An 11,386-nucleotide genomic window follows, 5' to 3' on the forward strand; every position below is an offset into this window, starting at 1 on the left:
ATGTGTCTTTGTTTGTTTGTTTCTTTTGCTCATTGTCTTCCTTGGTGTCTGCATGCAGGGAAGTCACTTTGGGAACTGGTCCTGGAACAGTTTGAGGATCTGTTGGTCAGAATCTTGCTGCTGGCTGCGTGCATCTCCTTTGTAAGGAAACACAACCGTGCACAATCACAATACACACTCACATATACCAGTACCGGTAATTTTTTCAAATATACAGTATGTGATTATGTGTATTTATGTGAGCTAATACATTAGTTTAACGCTGCTCTACGCTCACACAAATTAAATAAAACAAAGCCACATTCAACACAAATCTTCACCTTTCTCTCCGTCTTGTCTTGTCTCGCAGACCCTGGCTTGGTTTGAAGAAGGAGAGGGGACAATCACAGCCTTTGTTGAACCCTTTGTCATCCTCCTCATTCTCATCGCCAATGCTATTGTGGGAGTATGGCAGGTAAACAGTGTGTGTGAGCAGCTTTTGTGGATTGACAATCAAATTATCATATCAAGGCAATTTCTTAAATAATATTTAAAATGGTGTTATGAATTGTTTAAAATTGTTGCTGCAATAGTCCTCTAATTTCCCAAATATTTTTTTTATGATTGAAAAATATGAACTAATACAAAATAGCTAATGCCAAACCAATCTCATCCACGCTGCGGAGTGAGGTCTGGCACTTCCACACATGCATTCCATGAAAGGAAAAAAGCCACTGGGTTGTTTAAATTTTTCTTTTAACCAATCGCAAAACCAAATGTGCTAAACTGTGGTCGCAGAGACGGAGCTCTGCAAAATGGTCTCGGAAAAAAAGGAACTTATTTTGGTGTACACAAAAAGGGAATTAACTGTTCATGATTTTACAGTAACGTGGTGTATATAATTAGCTGAATACATGGTTAGACATTATTTGTTCTTACCAGTGTTTCACTGTGTGTATTTTGTCTGTAGCAAATGCCCGCCAATCTGACTAATCCATTGGGCTGTTTTACACAACCACCAGATTGTTTTACAATCAGGCTCATAAGAAAGCTGTCAGTTAGTAGTTTTACTGTTTATCTTAGTTGTCACCAAGCTTGAAATTCAGATCACGCCGCCATTTCCCTCTTTTTTTAAAATACAAACAAAACGTCAGATAGGAAGCCTGGTTCATATGAGAGGTCAAATGCTGGTCTGACCAATCAGAAGCTACGCTGCAGGATGTGATGATTGATGTGGACTGGGACTTGTACAGCTCTTTGTACAGCAAACTGGTGGATTGCTGGGGGGTGGCTAAAACCATCTGTGACGCACTGAAGAGGCACACCGCTGCATGCAACTCAGGACTGGCTTCTGCTAACAGGGAGTGTCTGGGGAGCGGTGAAGGAGGCTAAGAGGTGATACCTGGACAACGTGGACTCCTAATTAAAGCAGACGGATGCCAGAGGCTTATAGACAAAACTAAGGACAATAACGGATGACCTAGGAGAGAAAAGGGCGATTATAAGTCTTAGAGCATGACAGCAATGCCGGCCCTAGCCATTTTGGTGCCCTAGTTGCCCTCTGCTGACTAACTCCATCCTCACTGTATCAGAGAGGGCTGGCCAGTCAGCAGGATCTATTGGTGCTGCAAAGATGGATCCAAGATGAGTTGCACATGTTCATAATTGATGTAAATTTGGGATGGAAAATTATTAATTGTTAGAATTACACTATGTGAGATCAGAAGCCCCTCTCCACATGCTGCTAGGGGCTTCTGCAAGTCTTTCCTGAGTGCATTTGGACAGACATACAGTAGATTTATTTATATATTACTTACAACCAAAATAATGTAGCTGCAGTAGACAGCAGAGGACACAGGGCAAACAACGTATGCAGCCTGCACACTACTATTCACACCAGTGCCATGTTCAACATAAATAACTTGCTAAGACAAGCAGGGTTAAGATAAGCATAGTATTTATTGAGGAGGTTGCATTTCCGGGATTGTTCAGGTGCCCAGGCCATTTTACAGAGGCACCGTGGCTCCGTCCAGTGCTTAGCACCTACCGTTTTGTTTGTGTGGTAATTTTAAACTCTGGTTAATTATTAATAATCGTTAATGTTAAACTGTGGTTAACTGCTCCTCAGATCTTTATAGTAAATCCAGACAGCTAGCTAGATTATCTGTCCAATCTGAGTTTTTGGCTGTACAACTAAAACTACCTTTAAACATACAAGGTCTACCAAAACAAAAAAAGTTCCTTCCCTAGGCTACTTTGCAGCGGCCCAGACGATTGTGATTGGTTTAAAGAAATGCCAATAAACCAAAGCACATTTTTCTTCCATCCTGGAATGCTGTGTGATTCCGTGAAGTTGATGCTGTGTATCATAGTCAACTTAGTCTCACATTGCCAGACCCTCCTGTGCAGCACTGTGGAGGAAGGTCTGTCAATGCAACAATAAGTTGACTATGATAAAGTCCTATTTTTGGGTGGGAAGGTGGAGTCCAAAAGGGTTAAATGAATCCACACAAACCATTATGTTCCTTTATCCTGTCATTTTGTTGTGTCTTGCTTCGCATACAACGCTTATCTATTCAAAACTGTACTGTAAAAAACAACTTTTGACCTAGTTTGGGTTTTAACAAAGACCAAGTCAAGGCACCTACAGGTTTTTAAAGTCCGTTGGATGTTCTTCTGTTTCTTTGGTTTAACTTCTGTGTTTATCATCTTCTCTGCTTGGTGTTGTGAAGTTTGGATTCTAACTTTTAAATGTTCACAGGGAATCAAACAGAAGTAACTGGTCTGTGTATGTGGATTTTCTGTTATGTTCATTAACTCCACTTTTAAATCACTGCTGAAAGTGTCTACATCTCAAACAGAGAACTGCACTTGCTTAGCAAGACCTCATCGTTCTATGATAAGTCCAAAGGCAAGGGCCTTTTTTCTTCACATGAGGGCAACCATGTTAGAATGAAAGTTTTCCATCAACACTTGTAGCTTCCACATGAATAATTGAAAGAAACTCATAGAACATCTCTATTTTGCTGTGTCCTCAGGAGCGTAACGCAGAGAATGCAATTGAGGCTCTGAAGGAGTACGAGCCAGAGATGGGCAAGGTGTACCGACAGGACAAGAAGAGCGTTCAGAGAGTCAGAGCTCGAGACATCGTTCCTGGAGACATTGTGGAAGTTGCTGGTAAGTAGACAAATTACACAACAAGAAGTGACAAATAGACAGCCATCTGAATGGATTAAAGCATACAATTTATCAGTGGATGACCACTCTATCCATGTACTTGAAGCATATTGTTATCCTCTTAAAGCTCTAAAACTTGTGTAAGAATCATAGTCGGAAAATAATTTATTGCCAATTTAGTAACATTTACAAGGATATGCCTTGGTGGATGGTGCAAACATAAACACTAAAATGAAATAAACAATACCTGCAAAAGAAATAACGCTAATAAACAAATATGAACAATATACCTGTTTTAACAATAAGAAAATAAGGCTGTATGGTTTAGTGCAGGATGATCAAAGAGAAATGTTAAAAAAAAAGAAATGAGAGGAATGTACAAAAAAGTTCAGGATATATAGTTAGTAGTGCTGTCAAACGTAACATTCTCACCTGGAGCAAATAATCTCTCACACAATGTAACACTGTCCATCAATAAAAGGGTGAAAAAAATACTTTGACAAGGGGTGGAGAATTTGCATCAGCTAGCCATCAAGTGGTATTTCAGACTCGACGTGCTGCAAGGATTGCTCAATTTACAACGACAAAACACACAGATCACTTTGGTCTTGTCAATGGAACCATTTTGACACTTTTAAAAAGTAAACTTTCCTTTCAGAATCTTATTGGCGTCGATTTTGGCGTCTTGAGCTTGCCATCCACTTAAACAAGTGTGCAGCATGGTGTTGTAGTTTTTCTAACACTACTAGTTGTTGAAACAGCATGTGAAAAAAACTACAAAGTTTGCTGGGCCAAAAAGAATGTTAATTGTGCCATCAAAAAATGTACGCCGTTAATAACGCATTTAACTGACAGCACTAATAGTTTGTGCAATGTACTTTGTTTGGTGAAAAAAGCTGCCTGTTGTGGCTATTTTATATTACGGTAAACATGGTTCAATATGTTGCTGTTGAGCTACAACATCTGGCTAATTTAGAGCCTGTCCAATTCCAGTCTGCTTTCAACATCCATTTGGGATTGTTTTTTTAAGTAATTGCTGTCAGATTTTCATTCAGGATCTGCAGGTCTTGAAACATCTTTTAAAAAAACATTGAATTTAATTTCCTTTGAAAAGATCTTAGAAAATGCTTAGTTATTTTAAATACAAAAAATATTTTTCCGGCTGTAGGGAGTAATGTTAGTCATAAAATGTTTTCGGAACCACTAGTGGGCCGGGAGATGTTACACACTTGTATAAATGAAAAGTAGGGATTGTGTTGCACAAGGTTATACTTAAATTAATAAACATTGTTGTATTGGTCAATCTATTTCATGCTGCATCTCTGGGTCCAGGTTGCATTTATTAAATTAATTATATAATTCGAAATTGTTGTTCTATACGGATGGGAAGTACTGAATAAAAAGTTATATAAGAATGAATCTTGAACTCTTGGCCGTATAGTCCATTCTGGTTTTCTATCATTCTTTTATATTTTGGATGTTTGAATGCAGGATTAATAAAATGCATTAACATGTCTTTAAAGGTCTTAAATGTACATAAATCCTGCAGAAACCTGTCATTAGTAGTTAAGAAAGGTAAGGCGCTCAGAGTGCAAAATTGGGAGCCATCAATAATGGAAAATTTAAGCCCAAACAGGTTTTTTATATACACAGTAGCACATTTCAAAAACCTAAAGACCTTCATATTCAAGTACAATGCATTTACACTGCAATGTTGCTTAGAAATGGTTGAAATAACACTGTGGCATCTTTGTTTAATCATTCTTGATCTCTGCCCTCCTCTGGCTGTTATGGGAACCCAGTGAGGCACACAAGACCTTCCTAGAAAACATTTGATGGGAGTGCATCTCAAAGCAGCAAACTCCAAAGGTTTTGTTCTATGGATTCCAGAAAGCTGAAATAAATGATAAGAATTAGAGGTTCTGACGCAATCATTTATATATTATATACATTTTGTATTTGTAATAGTATGGTAATGATAAATAAGACATGTTTTTTTCAATTGCAAAGCCCAACCCAAGTGTCTTTGCTATTTCAAGATCGTCCAGCACCCATGTTGTTTAAATAGCAAATGCACCTGTGCCCATCTTTGCGCCCATGGGCATGCTAGTCTTAGAGTGAGGTGTGTTAGAGGAGGTGAAAAATCTTATCTGGTTAGCAGCATTGCTCTCAACATCTCTATTCAATTCAATTTCAATTGTATTTATAAAGCATCAAATCACAAGCGTTATCTCATTGCGCTTTCTATAAAAGAGCAGGTCTAGACCGTACTCTGTGATGTTGCAAGAGCAGGCACTAGGCAACAGAGGCAAGGAAAACCTTCCTTTTAAGAGGCAGAAACCTCGAGCAGAAACATGACTCAGGGTGGGCAGTCATCTGCCTTGACCGGTTGGGAAGCTCAGAAACAAAGTGTTTCCGCTGTTTTCCAAACGTCTGTCAGTGATTATCCCTTGGTCAAAGACAGACTTTGGACTGATTTTAAAGGTCCACTGGCTTTTTGAACACTTAACAGCTGAAACGATTAATGTGAAAAATGATTTGTGTTATACATTTTGTCCAAAGATAAAATCAGTATGAATGTTGTCAGCTGTAGTAACACACCAGCTCAAACACACCCACCCACACACTCACACACACAATTTTATCTTGAACTAGTAAGAAAACTGTTGAATCCTCCAGATACCAATTGCTATTTCAGGCTGCACAGGGAGAGGAAACAGGGTTACGTCAGGGAAAATGTGTGTGTGTGTGTGTGTGTGTGTGTGTGTCTGTGTGTGTGTCTGTGTGTCTGTTTATGATCCAGTGTCCTTTTTATCTGTGGTAAAAGTATTCAACTTCCAGAGCATGGGAACTCAGTGACATTAATCAAAGCTGGAGGCTGTGTTTACTGTTATATAAATAAATGTATTACATTGTCTTTCCAACATTTTTGGCCAAACATAATATAGTGACCAATATGACATTTTTTTTAAAGTATCCAGTAGTTTTGTAAGTAAGTTGTGATGATTTTAATTACCTGTAGCCAGCATTATTACAAAAAGGCAAATTAATGTGGCCACTGTTTGGTCCAACAGTATATCCTTGTCCCCCTAAAGGTCACTCTGCAGACCATGAGATTTAAACAGTATGACCTTTCTATCAGGGGTGGGAATCTCTACAGGCCCCACAATACAATACTATACCAAGACTTATGTCATAATACGATATTATTGTTTTATCCAACTTTAAATTATGTCCCCAAAGGAAAACTGTCATGCCAAAAAGCCAATGACAAAATTAATCCTACACAAACACATGGTAGATAAACGCCCAGGCTCTTGGGCACAAGGTTTTGTTGCCGGTTGCGCTCATTTCTTTGGCAGTTCTGCACACTGTAGTGGCTTCCCCAGCGGGCTGGGCCTGACTCCCTGCTCCCCCTGCCCCGGCCACATCGCTAGCTAAACGTGTGACAACTAGACAAAAAAGAGACATGCTGAATCCGTAGATGAGCCACAGCCAAGCCAAGTTGCGCTTCTTTAAACCGCGCCTACATTTAAAGATTTAAAAGCTGGCACGGCGACAACTACAACCAAGTTTTTGTTGCCATCTAATCCAAGGAAATATGCCGGCCGAAAGAAAACATAAGGACTCTGGGGAGTATACCTTTGTATCGTTCTGTAGCTTCCCAGTAGTGTTCCTTATGTATTTTAATCCAAACATTTACATTTCGTCAGTTAGTATGTTTTAGCTTAAAAATAATGTTTTTCCAATCCCTTCAAGGAACCTTTTCCTATGTGACCTGACAGAGGTTTCTGTTTGATAACATTGCTTCAGTACAGTAACAGTACTTTAAAGTACAGCACAATAATGGTGGACACCACGGCTACAGTTTATAGAAAGGAAGCTAGATAGTACACTACTGCTGTGGACACCACTTTAGAGCGGATCAAAAGTCATAGAATAACACAGTGAATCTATCTGAAAGATTGAGGCAGCAATAGCAACTTCGGTGCTAAGGTACAATTACTGTTTTAGTCGAAGGAGTCTGGTGGCTTGGAATAGAACAATCTGTACTGCGGCAGACAGAGGAAAATGTATTTTAGCTACCTAAAAAATGTAGCCAGACAGCCCTTTCTGACGGGGAATTGAAACGGTTATATTACTTTCTTTAAAGCCACCAGACTCTTTAGAAAAACTGTAATTTCACCTTGCAGAACACGGGAGTTGCTGGTCTAACATTATGGCTGCCTAACTTGGCATTCACGTAATGTTTGATTGCTTAGCTTCTGTGATGTTATTTCCAAACTTAACACAGCTAGCATTGATTCAACCAGTGCTACCATTGATATTATTCATAGCCATATTGATTAGCGTACTGTGGTAACCTACATCGGAAAAAATTGCATATGTATTCGGCATCTAACAAAGCACTGTTTTTTTTGGTGTGGAACTAAGATTGCATCCTCCTTTCCTGCCTGGGAAACTAACTCAAAAAACTTTACATATGTTTCCAGGGCATCTACTTCCACTTGTAAATTTAAATAAATATAAAAATCTAGTCAAATGATTGAATTTAGAAATCCATAGGCTTAGTTTATGCTTTTTCAACCAATGCTTTTACATGAAATAGAATACAATTGATAAACCTCTCCTTGTAGTACTTTGATAGATCTCATAGTAAGTGTTAACCTTTCCTTACTAGTGAATGATGAAAGAAAGCAAAAGGCTAATATATCAGTGCAGCCTTTCTTTCTTCATCTCGCTCTCTGCCCTGTCTTGGTTTCTCTGACTCACTCACATATGTAAACACTTGTAAACAATTTAGGAAAGGCTGTGCTCCTCTAAGACAAAGAATGCTAAACTTTCATGTGTAATACTAGGTCAATTAATAAAGGACAATAGCAATGTAGCGTGTCAGCCAAGTTCACAACCTGTCGCTTTGAAAGGAGAGAAAAAAGAGAAGTGCTTTGCTTAGTGTCTGACGTCCATGATATTTTAAGTAGTTTTGATCTTAAATGGATGCAAATGTTTGCTTGTCATCCAGAGGGAGTACTTTTAACCCTAGCTGATGTGTCTAATCATGATCTTTAAATTGTTGCCTTGCTTATTCTTTAATAATGTTAAGGTAGGAGAGGGGGATGGGAAGCCAGGCAGCGTTATAATACATACACTTTGTTTAAGTGATATAAAAGTATTAGATAAGTGTTGCAAAGTTTTTCCAGAGTGGAAAACAACATATTTGTCCTAATTTAAACTAAATACGAAGGTAAAAAGTGAAATTAAGATCTGTTTTTCTGTCTCTGTCTACAATACTCTACAGTTGGTGATAAGGTCCCAGCAGACATCAGGCTTACGTCCATCCGTTCCACCACTCTGAGAGTGGACCAGTCCATTCTGACGGGGGAGTCCGTGTCGGTGCTCAAACATACAGACCCTGTACCAGATCCCCGAGCTGTCAACCAGGACAAGAAGAACATGCTCTTCTCTGTGAGTCTCAACAGCCATATCCGTCTTTTCCTAATTCACCTACACTTAATTTATTTAATTATTGTATTTATTTATTTATTACATTTACATGTAATAATACAAAATAAAATAACAAACTCTTAATATACAGATTCTTACCAACAACATAAATAAATATTACAAGTCCAAAAAGGAGTAGGATGTAGTTTTTATTATCATGTCCTACTCCTCCAATAATTAAGATGTATACAACTCAAAAACTATCCTGTTGCTAAATATGTAAACTAAACCTGAACCAACTTAAAACTGATTCTTGGCATTTTACTAGAAGTAACCAGAGATCACATCCTCCAACCTTAAATGCCAAATCAGGCTCTTAGATAATCTCAGTTAAATTTGCTGGATGTCCCTTTATCCCTCTAAATCTAAACCCCAAATCGTTGGAACACTCTTCCTTTATCATTGCGATCCCTGTATTCCTTTGAAGTTTTTATGAAACAGCCAACCACATGTCAGACAGGCTTTTGGTTAGTGTCAATCATATATAACGTAAAAAATTACCACATGTTGATCCCACAAACCATTCCTCATCACTGTACCTCTTAACATTAGTTGTTTTTTAAATCTTAAATGTATATATGGACTTTTCCAAGGTATAGGTCGTAGGTCGAAATACATACTACAAGGTTTTCTATTTTTATTTGTGTTGGTTTTTTGGGGGCATTTGTAGGCCTTTATTACATAGGACAGCTTGAGACATGAAAGGGGCGACTGAGGGAGAATGACATGCAGCAAGGGCCGCAGATTAGAATCTAACCCGCGACTGCTGTGTCAAGGACTAAGCCTCTGTATATGGGCACACCCTCTACCAGGTGAGCAAACCCAGCGCCCAAACAGGTTTTCTTTAATGAAACTTTCCTCTTAAATTATTACCTTTTTTAGGTTTTTATATGATACTGTAGCTTCCCAGTAGTGTTCTTTGTGTAATCAAATACAAACGTGTGTGTTGTATTATATCTCTCTCAGACCTTAAAGACTGCTGAGTCACTCCGTTCTCTATATTCAAAGAACTGCCAGTGATGTTTTATTAAGCAACATAACTCTGACAGGCTACAAATCTGCAGGTTGTCTTTGTTGGCATGGTTATCTAGTGCTGCTGGAGTGAGTGGAACTTCACACTCTGATGTGGAGGAAACACTTTAGAGCCTACAGGAAAGAAAGAAATCTGTACACATAGATATTATATTTCACTTGGACTGTTGTATGTGGTGCAGGCCTCAAAACATCTGGTCAAAGGACTAAAGTTGGAAATAAGCCAGCTATCTAACACTGGCACATGTACAGAATAATTATTTACTGTAATGTGTGTTGTCCTTATGAGCAAAATTTATAAACAACAGAAATGTGAGAGCATAACAAAACACATATGCCATACGTACATATACTCAGCATCTCTTCCACTGTGCCATGCTGGAAAATTACTGAACCACAGTATGTCTCAATATTTGTAATGATGAAAATAAGTTTGACAGTAAAGTTTATTACCTCTGCCCAGGGTACCAACATAGCAGCGGGCCGTGCCATTGGGATTGTCGTGGCTACAGGAGTGCAGACAGAGATTGGGAAAATCCGAGATGAGATGGCCTCCACTGACCCTGAGAGGACCCCTCTACAACAGAAACTAGACCAGTTTGGCGAACAGCTGTCTAAGGCAAGGTCCTGTGTGTGTGGGTGTGTGTGGGGGTGTGGGGTTGTGGGTGTGTGGGTGTTCATTGTTTTTCATACTTTATAATCCATAACATTAATATATGTGTGGTAATACCTCCCACTTGTTTTAACCTGCAGGTCATCAGTGTGATCTGTGTGGCAGTATGGGCCATCAATGTGGGACACTTTAATGACCCGGTCCATGGAGGCAGTTGGCTGCGAGGAGCTGTTTACTATTTCAAGATTGCTGTTGCACTGGCTGTAGCTGCCATACCAGAAGGTCAAACATCTTCTCTATCTATCAATGCAGAAAAATCAATTCTTACAGATGTTTATTTCCCATGTTTTTATAACTGGAGGGATATGTTTTGTCAGTGCAGGAACCGTAATATAAGTGTGTAATTTTTAAGACACTAAGCGTGCAAAATTTGAGCAAGGAAACAAAATAACTTGCTTTCACTCAATATAAATGTCAAAAACTGGATGTCAACATATTCTTTAGCTAAACTCTAACAAAACAGGAATCTTTGTCATAGGGTCCAAGCGCACAGCAATACAAATTTGGCCCTTGGCTGGTCCCCTATTGGACAACATCAAGCCGATTGCAAGAAATCCTAAATTTTGAGCGGCACACCACACAACTGGTGCAGTCACGCTTTTATCATCTTAGAAATACAGTGGTGTGAAAAAGTGTTTGCCCCCTTCCTCAATTCCTGTTCCTTTGCATGTTTGTCACTCTTAAGTGTTTTGGAACATCAAACCAATTTAAACAATAGTCAAGGACAACACAAGTAAACACAAAATGCAATTTGTAAATGAAGGTGTTTATTATTAAAGGTGAAAAAAAATCCTAACCATCATGGCCCTGTGTGAAAAGTGATTGCCCCCCCTTGTTAAAACATACTATAACTGTGGTTGTCCACACCTGAGTTCAATTTCTCAAGCCACACCCAGGCCTGCTTATTGCCACAGCTGTTCGCAATCAAGGCATCACTTAAATAGGAGCTGCTTGACACAGTAAGGTCCACCACAAGATCCTTAAAAGCTACACATCATGCCGAGACCCAAAGAAATTCAG

General features: G+C 38.9%; 1 protein-coding gene across 1 annotated transcript in view; it reads left to right on the forward strand.

The window, feature by feature from the left end:
* The window catches only part of si:dkey-28b4.8 (sarcoplasmic/endoplasmic reticulum calcium ATPase 2), a 30,074-nt gene that overhangs the window by 2,341 nt on the left and 16,347 nt on the right, over nucleotides 1-11,386 (forward strand). The window contains exons 3-8 of the mRNA XM_034898304.1: nucleotides 46-141; nucleotides 350-454; nucleotides 3,018-3,156; nucleotides 8,456-8,622; nucleotides 10,157-10,312; nucleotides 10,447-10,588. Of these exons, the coding sequence (XP_034754195.1) occupies nucleotides 46-141; nucleotides 350-454; nucleotides 3,018-3,156; nucleotides 8,456-8,622; nucleotides 10,157-10,312; nucleotides 10,447-10,588 (805 nt within the window). The remainder of the gene's footprint in view (nucleotides 1-45; nucleotides 142-349; nucleotides 455-3,017; nucleotides 3,157-8,455; nucleotides 8,623-10,156; nucleotides 10,313-10,446; nucleotides 10,589-11,386) is intronic.

This window comes from Etheostoma cragini, chromosome 2 (genome assembly GCF_013103735.1).
Source record: "Etheostoma cragini isolate CJK2018 chromosome 2, CSU_Ecrag_1.0, whole genome shotgun sequence".
Classification (NCBI taxonomy): Eukaryota; Metazoa; Chordata; class Actinopteri; order Perciformes; family Percidae; genus Etheostoma; species Etheostoma cragini.